Source organism: Salmo trutta, chromosome 18 (assembly GCF_901001165.1).
Source record: "Salmo trutta chromosome 18, fSalTru1.1, whole genome shotgun sequence".
Lineage (NCBI taxonomy): Eukaryota > Metazoa > Chordata > Actinopteri > Salmoniformes > Salmonidae > Salmo > Salmo trutta.
In genome coordinates this window covers 45,980,172-45,997,215 of record NC_042974.1, presented here as the reverse complement: position 1 = coordinate 45,997,215, position 17,044 = coordinate 45,980,172, and the positions used below count along the sequence as shown (strand labels likewise).

Here is a 17,044-nt window from a genome sequence, read left to right as displayed (position 1 = left end):
GAGCGTGGTGCCACTTTCTGTACACAGGATCCGAGTCTCCAGAGGCCTGTCCGGTCCTCTGGTAGTGGCTTCATTCGCACCGTTTCACCCACCCTGAGCTCAGGTAAGTGATTTGCTGATTTGTCGTAGATTAACTTGGAGACCTGTCTTCTGTGACGTAGCTTCACCAGCACGTCTGTCACCACACATGGCTCCAGGAGAGTGCTGGCTACTGGCAGAGCTGCTTTTAAACGCCATGCCATAAGGCGCTGGGCCGGGCTGCTATCCATGCCTTCTGTCGGGGTATTGCGTCACTGCAGGATTGCTTTCCAGGCATCTTTGCCCTCTCGCAGAGCTTTTTTGCAGAGGTTCTTTACGATTTTGACTGCCGACTCCGCCTTCCCATTAGCTTTTGGGTGTCGTGGTGATGAAGTGACGTGCTCAAATTCCCATTCTGCAGCAAATTTTCGGAACTCAAATCCGGAGAATTGGGGTCCATTATCTGAAATTACCCTATCTGGCTGGCCATAGCGGGCAAACAGCCTTGCAGCGTTTGATCGTTGTCTCTGCTGAGAGGTCGGGGAGGAGATCAATCTCCCAGAAGTCTGAGTAATGATCGACTACCAGCAGAAAGTCTTTGCCACTTTGCGACTGTGCTGGAAGAGATCTAGACTTACTATCTGCCAGGGGCGCATCGGTAGCTCGTGGGACATCATCGTCTCTCTCTGTTGCTCAATGGCATATTCATTGCAGATTGTGCATTTACTGACATAGTCTTTGATTTCACTCCAGGCCAATACAGTGTGTCACGTGCTTGTCTGTAACAGGCCTCACCTCCTATGTGACTTGAGTGCACACGCGCCAACATCTCAGGGCTCAGAGACTGGGGAATAACGACTCTCTGACCCTTGAATATTACTCAGTTTTGAACACTGAGCTCCTCTTTGACTGGCCAATATTCTCTGATGGCTAAAGCAGTTTCTTCAATGGAGTCGGGCCAGCTCATCAGAATCACAGACCTCAATGCCTGGAGTTGCTCGTCCCTGTCTGTGTGCTCTCTGATTTGTATAAGGCACTGGTCCGTAACATTGAGGTAGTCAGCCTGGTTGATGTGTTCAACATCCACTTGCTCTGTTTGTAAGCTGCACACTGCGTGTTGTTCATGCATGGAGCGTGTGTGAGTGCCTGATGCAGTAGCCCTGCTGAGCGTGTCACTCACATACATCTCTGGCCCTGGCTTATACACCACCTTGAGGTTGTAGTTTTGTGTGGCCAGTAGCATGCTCTGCAGTCGTTCCGGGGCATTCAGGAGAGGCTTGCTGAATATAGCAATAAGGGGCTTGTGATCTGTCTCTGCGGTAATATTGTCGCGCCCATACTGGTAGTGGTGGAAGCGTTGGCATGCAAACACAATGCTGAGGCACTCCTTCTCTATCTGGGCATAGTTCTGCTCTGTTGGGGTGAGTGCCCTAGAGGCAAATGCCACAGGCTGGCCCTCCTGCATGAGGCAACAGCCCAGTCCATACTGGCTTGAGTCACTCTGAATCGTGACAGGTTTTGACACATCGTAGTATTGCAGTACAGGTGTCTGGGTGACCAGTTGTTTTATTTCCCTCACCGCTGCCTCATGTTTTGGGAGCCAATGCCAGATGGTGTCCTTGTCCATGAGCCTCCTTAGTGGCTCACACACTTCAGAGAGCCGCGGTAGGAACTTGGCCAGGTAGGTGACGAATCCGACGAAGCGGTGCACTGCCTTCACGTCAGATGGGTGGGGAATTTTCAAGACAGCCTTCACTTTTTCTGGACTCGCCTTCAATCCGGTGGAGGACAAGATGTGCCCATGAAAGCGAACCTCTGGCACTTTAAATTGAAGCTTTTTTATGCTTAGCCTTAGCTTGACCTGTCTGCATCTGACCATCAGGGCCAGCAGCTTGGCGTCATGGTCACATTCTGCCTCCTCATCACTGTCCCCACAGCCGACTACGAGGATGTCATCTGCTATGGGTTCCACGCCACTGAGTCCCATCAACAGCTCATGCTGTTTCCGCTGATACACCTCTGGAGCCACGGAGACACCAAACGGGAGCTTCAACCACCTCTTCCTGCCCCAGGGTGTCCAAAAGGTGGTCATGTAGCTGCTGGGCTTGTCGAGCTTGTACTGCAGGAAGGCATCTCTGGCATCCACGAGCGTGAAGACTCTGGCCTTTGGGAGCTTGTAAAGAACATCCTCCAACGTGGGCATAATGTAATGTGAACGTCTCAGAGCCCGGTTGAGGTGTTTCGGATCAATGCATATCCGTAGCTTGTCTGGTTTCTTGACGATGACCATATTACTTATCCAGTCTGTAGGCTCGGTGACGGATATCATGTGGCCATCTGCTTCGTATTTGTCAAGCTGAGCCTCCGTAGCTGCTTTCATGGCCACTGGTACATTGCGGGGTGCACACTGGACAGGCTGGATTGCTGCGTCCAACTCAAAGTGGACTTCGCCGGGAACTGACTCGACCGGTGCGTTGAAGACATCATGGTACTTGCTTAGGAGTGTCTCCTTGCGCAGGGGCCCCATAACAATAGCCTTCCCTTGTAGTTGTAGTTAGGGCTGTGGCAGCATGACAATTTGTCAGCCGGTTATTGTCATGCAAAATACTGCCAGTCTCAAGGTATCTGACCGTTAGACTAATTAACATAAACACATTTAGTATCTCCAGGCCTCCACACATACAAGCTGCATACAAGCCATTGATGCGCGCTTTTGCTAAATCTACATTTAATTAAGTATAATAAATCAATTGAATTTACAGCATCACAATAAATCCATTATTTATTTTAGTCAGGTCTAAGAAACATGATATGAAGAAAATATATTTAAGAGCAGAATGAGTTGGCCTTATCTGGCTATGTTCCATGCCATAGACTGTAGGCTTGTTTGTTTAGCTGAAAACATATGCTTATAAGTCATGCCATTGTTTTATATTATAGGATTTTATAATAGGAAGAATATATTGAACTAAACTGAATAAAATACTAAAGATATATTTTCCCATTACGGAGCGAGTGTGCATATGGAGTGTCTATGTTGAGCGTAAAAGTGATCATTTGAAGCAGGTCCTCCCAATATGATAGATTTAGAGTTATTTGCAACTTAATTTGTGAATAATACAAACCTTAGAATGTCTTAGAAATCAACACATATATGGCCTGCATGATGCTACTAACGACTATTCGTAACTTGAGAAAGTAGAAAAAAAGCTTGCACTCTGTTCCTTGCCTCAGGCTGCACAGCTGTCACCCATCAGACTATTCTCAATTCATCTTGTCTTTACTAATATGTACAATGTGTTTAGATTTAGAATGAGCCATTATCAAGTGGGCAGGAACAAGGTCAGGAGAAAGAAATACATGTTATCTGTATGCACGCAGTGAATGGAGGCCGCGCACTTTCCCACCGGTCCTGTTCAATGATACGTCTTCGGTTTTATAGCGGAGCATGTGCGTAATATGAGCAGCTGAGAAATAAATACTATAACACTTATTTCACTCCACGCATCAACCACTGTTTGATGAGCATTCTCTCGCTGCGCGACAGGTGATTTTCCGCCCAAAGTCTGTATGCCATGTTCTCACCAACCCTGTTCCTGCAACTACCCAGTGCTTAAAGTTGCACTATGCAGAACTCGCTCCACCATTTCCTGGTTACCAAACTCTAATAGTACACCTCATTTCAATTTATGTGACACAATAAGATAGTATAGTGTAGATAATAATTGTACCAGCTAAACCTCTGTGAAATATATTTTCCATAACCAAACCCTTACGAAAAAAGATTGCAGTCAGAGTGCAGTATAACTGCAGTGTGCTGCAAATACTGCATCCAAAATAACACTGTTTTTTTACTGCATTAATTTTGCAGTTTAACTGCAGTTAGAGTGCAGTATTTGGAACAGATCAACCGCTTCTTAGACTCGATTTCAAGTCGAATGATTTGGTGGTTCGCCCAAAAAGTGACATACTGCCATATTGGGAAACCAAGTGAAATCTGTTCGGGAACATGGTTTCACAACGAAACATATTTCAATAAACTGTTGACAGCCCTTCTGTGCTCTCGAGAAAGGAATAAAGAAGAGATGGGAGGAGATGAGAAACGCATTGTGGTGAGAAATTATGTAGGCTTTAACTAAAGGTGTGTGCCCTATGACAAGGCTGTTCAAAATCGTTCGTGGATATAACATTTGGAGCATAGCATACCAGTCCATCCATTATGCATAATAATACAGTCCACACTCAAAGGCGATTACTCGCATTTGTTTAATTTTGAAGTATAGCCTAGACCAATTATGTACCAAAGACATCTTAAATCGGTTTTGTTTTATGTTTTTCTGTCATGCATAATATGCGGTAGGCTATGTATTGTATAACGGCACAATCATCATTTTAATTCCGTTTTTTTTCGGGCTTGGGCTCAAAAGCATATGCATAAGCTCTAATATGGATATAGCGTTTTTAGTTAATCATCACCTTAGAAAGCTGTCCATTTCATTGTTAGTCTTTGAAACAACATCTACAATGACCATGTTTACACTCAGTTTCAACCGCTGTTGAACTTCTTTCTTCAAATTGATCACCAGTGAGGTGAGTTTTAAAAGCATGATACTGTTTTGATGTGATTTTCGATTGCATTTACATTGATGTCAGGGTGGTTAGAGGGACAATATACCCCTTAGAACCAGGCCATTAGGACCTGTACTACCAAAGCATGTCCACAGTCCATAACAAGAAATGACCTTGACTCAACAGTCACATGGAATTTGACTGTGGTCATGACTCATGACTGCTGGTGTGGTGGTAATATGGTCACCACAACAGCCCTCTAGCCTTTACATAACACTAAACCACCTCCCATCCCACACTCCTAACTCTAGCTCCCCCAGAGACGGGGTGACATGGCTGGGGTTTCTCTTCCATGTACACCTCTTCACTGGAGCCTCCACCAACACCCAATGCTTAGCTTATCAGCTGTCTGCCAGGCTCAGGTTTTTTAGAAGTCTTTCCTGAGTGATGTGAATTAACTTTTTTGCCTTTCACTGGAATTCCTCTTGTAAATCTAGTCATTTCAGGTGAAAGGGTAGGTAGTAGTAGAGTCACCTTATTTTCTTGTGAGTGTACATGTGTCATCCAATTTCTTAAAACAATTATTTTTATGATAAAAGATATGATCCACACATTCAGCGAGGAGGTGGCTTGTGGTACATAAAGATTTATTTGTGTTACACATGGCGACAAGGAAAGAGGTATGAAAATGAAGATACAGGTTAAAGATCCAGTACTGAGTTATTTTGTCATCATTTTAGGCCAAGTTGAATGTAGTGAAAAACAATAGCAACTCAGTGTACAACCTCTTACAGTAAGGGAAAAAAGTATTTGATCCCCTGCTGATTTTGTACGTTTGCCCACTGACAAAGAAATGATCAGTCTATCATTTTAATGGTAGGTTTATTTGAACAGTGAGAGACAGAATAACAACCAAAAAAATCCTGAAAAACACATGTCAAAAATGTTATAAATTGATTTGCATTTTAATGAGGGAAATAAGTATTTGACCCCCTCTCAATCAGAAAGATTTCTGGCTCCCAGGTGTCTTTTATACAGGTAACGAGCTGAGATTAGGAGCACACACTTAAAAGGAGTGCTCCTAATCTCAGTTTGTTACCTGTATAAAAGACACCTGTCCACAGAAGCAATCAATCAATCAGATTCCAAACTCTCCACCATGGCCAAGACCAAAGAGCTCTCAAAGGATGCCAGGGACAAGATTGTAGACCTACACAAGGCTGGAATGGGCTACAAGACAATCGCCAAGTGCTTGGTGAGAAGGTGACAACAGTTGGTGCGATTATTCACAAATGGAAGAAACACAAAAGAACTGTCAGTCTCCCTCGGCCTGGGGCTCCATGCAAGATCTCACCTCGTGGAGTTGCAATGATCATGAGAACGATGAGGAATCGGCCCAGAACTACACGGGAGGATCTTGTCAATGATCTCAAGGCAGCTGGGACCATAGTCAGCAAGAAAACAATTGGTAACACACTACGCCGTGAAGGACTGAAATCCTGCAGCGCCCGCAAGGTCCCCCTGCTCAAGAAAGCACATATACATGCCTGTCTGAAGTTTGCTAATGAACATCTGAATGATTCAGAGGACAACTGGGTGAAAGTGTTGTGGTCAGATGAGACCAAAATGGAGCTCTTTGGCATCCATTCAACTTGCCGTGTTTGGAGGAGGAGGAATGCTGCCTATGACCCCAAGAACATCATCCCCACCGTCAAACATGGAGGTGGAAACATTATGCTTTGGGGGTGTTTTTCTGCTAAGGGGACAGGACAACTTCACCGCATCAAAGGGACGATGGACGGGGCCATGTACCGTCAAATCTTGGGTGAGAACCTCCTTCCCTCAGCCAGGGCATTGAAAATGGGTCGTGGATGGGTATTCCAGCATGACAATGACCCAAAACACACGGCCAAGGCAACAAAGGAGTGTCTCAAGAAGAAGCACATTAAGGTCCTGGAGTAGCCTAGCCAGTCTCCAGACCTTAATCCCATAGAAAATCAGTGGAGGGAGCTGAAGGTTCGAGTTGCCAAACGTCAGCCTCGAAACCTTATTGACTTGGAGAAGATCTGCAAAGAGGAGTGGGACAAAATCCCCCCTGAGTTGTGTGCAAACCTGGTGGCCAACTACAAGAAACGTCTGACCTCTGTGATTGCCAACAAGGGTTTTGCCACCAAGTACTAAGTCATGTTTTGCAGAGGGTCAAATACGTATTTCCCTCATTAAAATGCAAATCATTTTATAACATTTTTGACATGCGTTTTTCTGGATTTTTTGTTGTTGTTATTCTGTCTCTCACTGTTCAAATAAACCTACCATTAAAATTATAGACTGATCATTTCTTTGTCAGTGGGCAAACATACAAAATCAGCAGAGGATCAAATACTTTTTCCCCCTCACGGTACTTCAACACCACCTATCGATTGATCATGCATTTAACGCAGCCGATTCACCAGTCATTAGCCGAATACGTCTCTCAGGATATTCCTGTTAAATGTTATATATAGACTGAGAAAAATAGACTATACATCTGTACAAAGACCTCCACTGGGGTAGGTCTGGAGTTGTGCACCCATAAATTGCTGCTATACACTGTAGCCCTGGAGGACAGGATATATAACCAGGCTAGACAATGAGGAAAGGTTAGAGGTTCACAGCAGATTTATGACAGCAGTGAAACAAATAGATGCTGTAAGTCCATAAAGACTGGGGTTGTGTACCCCATATCTGATAGCATAGTGTTCCTACTTCCCATGCTTTTTGGTGGTAGAACAGAGGGAGCTGCATCAGAGGACTCATGGGCCCTAACACGGAGCTGCATCAGGGAGCTCATAGTCCCTCACACAGAGCTGCATCGGGGAGCTCATGATCCCTCCCACGGAGCTGCATCAGGGGGCCTATGGTCTCATACGTTCATGACTGGTGTGAGCTGTAGCAGAGAGCTCTGTGGTCGCATGGCTGAGCTCTTGGAGTGCAGTTTCTCCAGGTTCTCTAGGAAACCTCGCCTATTTAGACCCTCCAGAATCCCTGTGTTGTTAGTTGCCAGACTAACACGGGTCCTGTAGGGAGAAACATAGAAGAACAGGGTGTAAATGCATAGTATAAATTATTAGAAAATGGACACTTGTGTGCACACGAACACAAACTGGTCCTGTGGGGACTGGGGAGATTAACCATATCAGTTGGATAGAAATACAATAAGCAATACACCGTTAGTCACACACACTAACTATACTGTGAAATCCAGGTAAAAACAACTCTGCTCTTCACCACAAAAGGGGAAAAGCCAAGTCCTTATAAAGTTAATGGAAAAACTTTTGACCTTTTCCCCTTTCTTTGTTTTAAACATGAGGGTGTACCCATTCCAAAGTAATTACATTAATCACTATAATCATTCCCCTCTGTCTAAATACTGCCTGGTGTAATTGGCTATGGGGTGTTTGTTCAGCTTCATCTCCATTTACATGAAAAGGGAAGAGAGAGAAGGCCCACCACCGACCATGGCCATGGGTGATCTAACTACTCCTAGCCTTAGCTTATTTCCTGCATGTCCACATTCCTCCACCCTCCCTGGGCCAGCACTATAGGCTCCATAGCCTCTACCTCAGCCAAAGAGAGAGGCTAGGGTTACAGCTGGAGATAGGGGTCGAGGCCGCAGGCGAGAAGACAAATAAACAGGGGATTTAAGGGCCAAGTTATGTTATGTTTTCTGGTTGACTGGGACCTCACACAGGAGAGGATGTGAGGAGGATAGGTACTGCTGCCTAGAGGAGTTCCACTGAGATAGCACTACAAATGAAGGCCATTCCTGGGGCATAGTCCTTTGTCTTTTGTAAAATAGACTAATACTGATGAATATCATGGTCATTTAATAATATCTAGCTGGTGCCAAATTGTCACAATCACTCCACAAAATATAATGAGACCTTTTGTGAAAAGTGGTATAACTACAATCCATAAAAAAAATGTGACGATGATCATCAACATTTTAATTCAAAGAAAGAAACTCACCGTGGCGAGTCTATCCCGCTGTCCCCTGTGTTGCTCTGACTCTCCCCCGCCTCCCCCATTATCTCTCCCCGTCCAGCTCCACTGGGCATGCCCAGACTGGCACTTGAGGTCTGAGGGCCTCCTCTCTCCCCTAGGGTCTCAAAGCCGCCCTTTTCCTCCTCCTCCTCTACTCCACACCCCCAGTTAGATGACTCCCTGTCCCCCTCGTCTGCTGATTTATGGAGAGTCTCAGCATCCGAGTCCACCTCGCTGGTCTGGCAGTAGTCAAAGATGCTGCTGTCTGCTGCCTCAGGTGGCTTTAAACCCTCTAGAGCTTCCAGGGGGAGGCTGGCGTCCTGTCTTTGCTCCCCCGGGATTGGAGCTCTCCGCCTGGGGATGGGATCACTGTGGGTTCCTGGGGACGTGTGGCTGCGGTGGTTAAGGGTAGAGCCGCTCACCTTAACCCACCTCTCCTCTTCCTGTCTTTGGGGGCTGTGGGGGGACAGAGGGGGGTTTTGGTGGATAGCGGAAGAGTGTTCCTCCGGAAAAGTGCTGTTCCAGTCTCCTTGGAGGGAATGGGGGTTGGGACAGTGGGGTTGGGGCTCGTGGTAAGGGGAGTGAGGTTGGTTGTGGTAGTGGGTGATAGTGTCTTGGTATATGGTCTTAGGATCATGATAGAGGGATTGAGAGTCACGATAATGAGACAGGTGTGTTTGATAGACCGCTCTGTGGTCAATGACTCCGTCCTCACTCAGATACAGAGAACTACAGGCATCCTCATCTTCTTCTTCTGCTCTCTGGTAAAACCTGTGATCATCTTCTATAAACTCATCACTCTCTATCATAAAGCCATTACTCTCCACTGCTAACCCATCATTGGCCCTTTGCCCATACCCTGGACTCCTGTGGGCTCTACTGCCACCACTGCTGTGTACCAGCCCATGTTGTTTGGGGGTGGTACTGAAGGCCTGTTGGTGTGAGGAGAGCAGGTCAGGCCTGTGGGTTAGGTCCACCTGTGTGTCTGTGTGTTTGAAGGAGTGCCTGCGATGCACAGCAGGCTTTGGCCAAGGCATGGCCTGGTCGTACGGGTGGGCAGAGACTGAGTCATAGGGGTGGGTACTAGGGAGGTTGGCATCAGAGTCCAGGGTTTGGCTTGTTACTCCTGGGTGTCTATGGTCTGTTGTACTGCCATATTCTACTTGCTGTGTCGTCCTATGCTTTCCCTCCTTCTCCTTCCCTCCCTCCCTGCTCTTCCTCCCTCTGTTCTTTCCCTCCCTCTGATATCTAACCTTGTCGTCTATCCTTAGTGTGCTGCTCTGTGGGTAAGCCGAGCTGTAGTCCAACGGTAGTTCACTGGGTGGTTTGGTGTCAGAGAGGGGCAGGAGGAGGGGTTCGGTGGTGAGTCCCCTCTCGTGGAGACGGTCACATGACCTGTCCTCGGCTGTGTGAGACTTCCCAGCATACTGTGTGTCAGCAGCGGTTGCTTTTGCTTTGTGCGGGTCCCAGGATTTGGAACGGTGTCCCGCTAGTTCTCTCCTCCCTCCTCCTGAAGTCTTTCCCTCTTTCCCCTCCTTCGCTTCCTTTCCCTCTCTCCTCCTCTGTTCTTTGTGGGTCATGGTAGGTGCCACAGTCTGGGTTGTGGCTGTATCTTTCCCAGGTGGTTGACTATCAAAGGGGTTGTCAATGCGTTTCTTATAGAGGCTTTTCCCCTCCACCGCTCCTGGCTCCTCTCTGTGGTCTGGTTCATCAATAGGGACCTTTGGTCTGAGGCAAGAGGGGAACAGGTCATCCCTGTCTGGGTCCCCATCCACACACACTGGGGCCTTAGTCTTCAGCCTGTCTCTCCGTTTCTCCCTGGAGGAATGAGCCCTTCTCTTACTGCGAGAGGCCTTGGAGGTAGATCTCCTGCCCCCAGCCCCTGCTCCTAGTCCGGCCCGGGAGGAGTGGTGGTGTCTGGGCTTGGAGCAGTTTAGGATCTCAGTGGACATGCCCTTGTCCACACCCTTGTCCCCTCCGTCAAACCTGTCCCCCTTGTGCAACCCTCTGTCCCTTTCCACCCCTCTTTCCCCTCGTCTGTCCGTTTCCATCCCTCTCTCCCCTCCTCTCTCCTCCAGTTTCTTCATAAGTACAGTGTGGCGTGTCAGGTTGTCCACAGTGAGCTCAGGGTTGATGCGTCTGATGATAGCGTGCTCCAGGTCTCTGGGCAGATTGTTCAGATCCTCCTCGTCCCTCACTGGCCACTCCTCCGGAGGGAACTGACCTGAGAACAAGGCATATTCTTTCTTCACTTTCTCCTTCTTCCCTCCGTTCCTCCTGAAGAGGCTGAGGCCAAACCTCCTCCCTGGTTTCTCCTTTCCATCTTTGTCTCTGTCCTTACGGCTAGTGGCAGTGGTGGTAGCCGTAGTGGTCTTGCTGACCTCACTAATCTGGTAGTCTGCGGCCGTTGAGGTCGACTGGTGCTGGACTTGAGGCTTGTGGTCTCTAGGCCACTTCAGGCTCTTCCCTGTGCACTCGCTAATAGAAACAGAAACCGAGTGCTGGTCTGGGACGGATGGAGGAACCATGGCAGCTATAGTGGCCGTAGTAGCAGCACTGGTCACGTTCTGGGCAGGAGCAAAGCAGCTGCAGGACTTGCAGTGGGTCACCAGAGGGGACTGTGGGTGGCTTTCCAGAGTGTCATTACTGAGCAGGTAGGTGATGGGGGGAGGGGATGGCAGCTCGTTGTCTCCAGACCCTGAGGTCCACCAGCTCTTCTCTCTCACCAGGCTGTTGGTGATGAAGTAGGTCTGAGGAGTGACAATGAAGTAGCCCTCTCCTGTGTGGTAGATCTTCCTCTCTTTGATCAACGAGCCCAGAGCGTTGTACAGGATGTCTTGAGTAGGGATGGTCATCCCTGGCAGGGAGTGAGAGAGAGAGAGAAGTTCAGCCATATTAGTTAATACAGTTTATCTCCTTTAAATCCCTGAAAAGTTACTGTATATCTGCAGATGGACTAATCTACAGCCAGGCTGAAAACTGCCAGTTAAGACTAAGCATTAGACTTAATACACTAAATATCATTCTCCCCTTTTCCCCCCAACTACAATTCCCCTTTTTCAGGACCACCTGTGGTTGAATGTACTGTATGTTTTAACTGTTTTTTATTTTTATTTAACCTTTATTTTAACTAGACAAGTCAGTTAAGAACAAATTCTTATTTACAATGACGGCTTACCAGGGAACAGTGGGTTAACTGCCTTGTTCAGGGCAGAACGACAGATGTTTTGCCTTGTCAGCTCGGGGATTCGATCCAGCAACCTTTTGGGTAGTGGCCCAACGCTCTAACCACTAGGCTGCCTTTATGTAAGGACATGCCCTGAAGCTCTCCCCATACATCTGTATATGTTACCTTGGTGAGCCTTGGTCATGTGACTGATGAGGGCATCCTGGTTGACGGTGATGTTGGAGGAGTTCATGTCAGAGATGACACAGCATAGGACCTCGGCTAGAGGGATGAACTGAGACTGGGGCACTGGAGACATCTGCACTGGGGACAGGTCACCTGGAAAACACACACACACGTAGTTAGACTGGTGTAACACACACACACACACACACACACACACACACACGTAGTTAGACTGCTGTAACACACACACACGTAGTTAGACTGGTGTAACACACACACCTAGTTAGACTGGTGTAACACACACACGTAGTTAGACTGGTGTAATTCACACACACATAGTTAGACTGGTGTAACACACACATAGTTAGACTGGTGTAACACACACACACACATAGTTAGACTAGTGTAACACACACACCTGAGTTAGACAGAACATCAGCAACACACACACACCTGGTTAGACTGGTGAAACACACAAACATCTGTGTGATACCCACATCTGTTGATGTTGAGTTTTCATGTAGTAGCAATGTTATGACCACTGTTGGTCTTCAACAAGTCTGTTTTTGCCAGTCAAAATAACTTAATTCTGTCATGGTTGCAACTTTTACTTTGTGGTCTAGATCCTTTTGCCAGTAAAAATAATCCTGTCACGCCCAAGATGAGATTTTTGAATGCGGGTGGTCCAGTGAGTAATGTAGACCAGGCCTGACTTCCATTGGAATTCCATTAATACTGGGATGGATTGCGGTATTCCATATATGCTGGGAGCGACCACGGAATGTCATTACTCCCACAGAAGTGACCACAAGTTCTGCCTGCCAGGCTATCACATATCACCTCTATATCATACTGTGTCTTCAGCTGCTATAACCCGGCCACACACTTTTGGGAATTTTTTTGTGATCCAAGAAAAATACCTAAACTAAATGTATGTTTAAAAGAGAGGGAGGGACGGAGGGAGAAAGAGACAGCATTTTACAGGCACTTCAAACCGTACAAAGCTCAGACTGTACCTGAAATGTCTGTGTCTCTCTCTCTCTCGCACGCACAAGTGAACACCAGTGGAGGCTGCTGAGGGGAGGACGGCTCATAATAATGGATGGAACGGAGGAAATGGAATGGCATGAAACGCATGGAAGCCATGTGTTTGATGTATTTGATACCATTCCACTAATTCCATTCCAGCCATTACCAAGAGCCCGTTCTCCCCAATTAAACTGTCACCAACCTCCCGTGGTGTGCACACTACACACACACATCAAACCCACCCAACCAACCCGAGGGCTGACTGACAGCGTTCCAATGACATGATTCTAAGATCTGGAAGCCATCTCAGAGAGAAACCACAGGCCTTTGAAATCATAAAACAAACTCATTTCAAAACATAGCAGACATTTTAACATTCTAAGACTGATTCATCTCAGGACCAAAGACAAGAAACTGCAGTGGAGTTCCTCACATACAGTAAAACAGTCAATTACCCACCACACCAGCCTAGACTAGAGGGACTGAACTCCCTCAGGACTACAGGTTTTTTATAGTATTGCTTCAGTGTCTGTTTCTTTACTAACTGAAGATGCACAAACAGGGGGAGGAGAGACTGTGATGGTACGTGGGGGGGACAGAGCGAGGGGGAGAGAGAGAAGCGACAGGGAAACAGATGTGGAGAGAGAGAGGGGGAGATAACAAAACCATAAAGATCTCATCCCCCCTTAAAGGGATAGTTTCAAGTTTTAATGTCTCATAGGAAATACACAATAACATAAGTAAGTAAGCATACTACTGTGATGGATATTTTACACTTGTGCTTTTCTAATTACTCATTTCTGTGTTCTATTCATGTGCTGTTCTAATAACCAATTTCTGTGTTCATGCAAGTGACTGATTGAACGAATCCTCACTTATCAGTATCTGCAATTTGGCAGTACACCCAGACCTTGTTTTGAGAACAAAAGATCTCAGTTTCAAGGTCTCAGCTTAGAGAGAAGAAGCCTCGTGCGGTATTGGTCGGTCACATGAACGAAGCAAACGTTAATTCATTATGAATGATGAATAAGCTAAATTATGCAAATATAACTTGTCTGTATATCAGAGAACTAATGGGACTACCCAGGTGGAGCTCCTGATTGACATGTTTACTTGGTGCATTGAGTTGGTTGGAACCTCTCCAGCACGATGATAATAAAGGATGATTCATTCAAGATTGACTTCGAGTGTCCCTGGTGGTAATTTCCACGACATTTGTAAAACTTTCCACAACACTACATACAGGAAATATTTAAAAAGTCAGTTCCAATACAAATATTTACATGTGCAGGGATACTGGAGTGATGGAGGTAGATGTGTATAGGGCTAAGGGGACGAGGCAACAGGATATACGTTTAACAGAGTAGCGGCAGCTTGCATGTGAGTGGGTGTGCGTGTGTGTAGGGTCAGTATAAATGTACAGTACCAGTCAAAGGTTTGGACACACTTACTCATTCAAGGGTCTTTCTTTATTATGACTATTTTCTACTCTGTAGAATAATAGTGAATACATCACAACTATGAAATAACACATATGGAATCATGAAGTAACCAAAAAAGTGTTAAACAAATCAAATATATTTTATGTTTGAGGTTCTTCAAAGTAGCCACCTTTTGCCTTGATGACAGCTTTGCACTCTTGGCATTCTCTCAACCAACTTCACCTGGAATGTTTTTCCAACAGTTTTGAAGGAGTTCCCAAATATGCTGAGCACGTGTTGGCTGCTTTTTCTTCACTCTGCAGTCCAACTCATCCCAAACCATCTCAATTGGGTTGAAGTTGGGTGATTGTGGAGGCCAGGTCATCTGATGCAACACTCCATCACTTTCCTTCTTGGTCAAATAGCCCTTACACAGCCTGGAGGTGTGTTTTGGGTCATTGTCCTGTTGAAAAACAAATGATAGTCCCACTAAGCGCAAACCAGATGGGATGGTGTATGCTGTGGTAGCCATGCTGGTTAAGTGTGCCTTGAATTCTAAATAAATCAAGGATGGTGTCACCAGCAAAGCACCCCCACACCATCACACCTCCTCTTCCATGATTCATGCATTCACCTACTCCGCGTCTCAAAGACACAGTGGTGGATCCAAAAATCTCAAATTTGGACTCATCATACCAAAGGACAGATTTCCACCGGTCTAATGTCCATTGCTCGTGTTTCTTGGCCCAAGTAAGTATCTTCTTCTTATTGGTGTCCTTTAGTAGTGGTTTCTTTGCAGAAATTTGACCATGAAGGCCTGATTAACCTCTACGGGCTAGGGGGCAGCATTGAGAATTTTGGAAAAAATATGTGCCCATTTTTAACTGCCTCCTACACCAACTCAGAAGCTAGAATATGCATATTATTGTTCAGGTTTGGATAGAAAACACCCTAAAGTTTCTAAAACTGTTTGAATGGTGTCTGTGAGTATAACAGAACTCCTATGGCAGGCAAAAACCTGAGAAGGTTTCATGCAGGAAGTACCCTGTCTGACAAGGTGTTGTTGTTCTTGCTTCTGTTTATTGAAGAGTCAGGATCTTAGCTGTAACGTGACAATTCCTAGGGCTCCAATAGGCTCTCAGAACCCGGGAAAAACCTGAACGATGACGAGGCAGCCTCAGGCTGAAACACATTATCTCCTTTTCCAAGTGTCCCATCAGTGGACAATAGAATTAGGCGCGTGCGCGATTCGCCCCCGTGGAGTATTTTTATTCGGCTGTTTAGCTAATTGCAGATTCCCGGTCGGAATATTATCGCTTTTCTACGAGATAAATTGCATAAAAATTGATTTTAAACAGCGGTTGACATGCTTCGAAGTACGGTAATGGAATATTTAGAATTTTTTTGTCACGTTCTGCGCCATGAGCGCGACCGTGATTTAGCATTCGGATAGTGTCTAGAACGCACGAACAAAACGCCGCTGTTTGGATATAACGATGGATTATTTGGGACCAAACCTACATTTGTTATTGAAGTAGAAGTCCTGGGAGTGCATTCTGACGAAGAACAGGAAAGGTAAGACCATTTTTCTTATAGGAAATATGATTTTGATGAAGGCTAAACTTGCCGGGTGTCTAAATAGCTAGCCCGTGATGGCTGGGCTATGTACTTAGAATATTGCAAAATGTGCTTCATCCGAAAAGCTATTTTAAAATCGGACATATCGAGTGCATAGAGGAGTAATGTATCTATAATTCTTAAAATAATTGTTATGCTTTTTGTGAACGTTTATCGTGAGTAATTTAGCAAACTGTTAGTAAATTCCCCGGAAGTTTGCGGGGGGTATGCTTTTTCTGAACGTCACATGCTAATGTAAAAAGCTGGTTTTAATGTCCTAGGTGTGTCATCTGATGAAGATCATAAAAGGTTAGTGCTGCATTTAGCTGTGGTTTAGGTTTATGTGACATTATATGCTAGCTTGAAAAATGGGTGTCTGATTATTTCTGGCTGGGTACTCTGCTGACATAATCTAATGTTTTGCTTTCGTTGTAAAGCCTTTTTGAAATCGGACAGTGTGGTTAGATTAACGAGAGTCTTGTCTTTAAATAGCTGTAAAATAGTCATATGTTTGAGAAATTGAAGTAATAGCATTTCAAACGTTTTAAAAATCGCGCCACAGGATTACACTAGCTGTTACGTAGGTGGGACGAATTCGTCCCGCCGGTCCCATAGAGGTTAACACAGTCTCCTCTAAACAATTGATGTTGAGATGTGTCTGTTACTTGAACTCTGTGAAGCATTTATTTGGGCTGTAATTTCTGAGGCTGGTAATTCCAATTATCTTATCCTCTGCAGCAGAGGTAACTCTGGGTCTTCCTTTCCTGTGGCGGTCCTCATGAGAGCCAGTTTCATCACAGCGTTTGATGGTTTTTGCAACTGAACTTGAAGAAACTTTCAAAGTTCTTGACATTTTATGGATTGACTGGCCTTCATGTTTTAAAGTAGTGAAGGACTCATTTCTCTTTGCTTATTTGAGCTGTTCTTGCCATAATATGGACTTGGTCTTTTACCAAATAGGGCTATCTTCTGTATATCACCCCTACCTTGTCACAACACAACTGATTGGCTCAAA

At 45.7% G+C, this 17,044-nt stretch overlaps 1 protein-coding gene across 1 annotated transcript in view; it reads right to left on the bottom strand.

Moving 5' to 3' along the window:
• Positions 1 to 6,922: 6,922 nt before the first annotated feature.
• Positions 6,923 to 17,044, bottom strand: part of LOC115153380 (storkhead-box protein 1) — a 40,852-nt gene continuing 30,730 nt past the window's right edge. The window contains exons 2-4 of the mRNA XM_029698778.1: positions 11,963 to 12,115; positions 8,596 to 11,467; positions 6,923 to 7,643 (exon numbers count right to left, since the gene is read on the bottom strand). Coding sequence (XP_029554638.1) covers positions 7,490 to 7,643; positions 8,596 to 11,467; positions 11,963 to 12,115 — 3,179 coding nt within the window. The 3' untranslated portion in view covers positions 6,923 to 7,489. The remainder of the gene's footprint in view (positions 7,644 to 8,595; positions 11,468 to 11,962; positions 12,116 to 17,044) is intronic.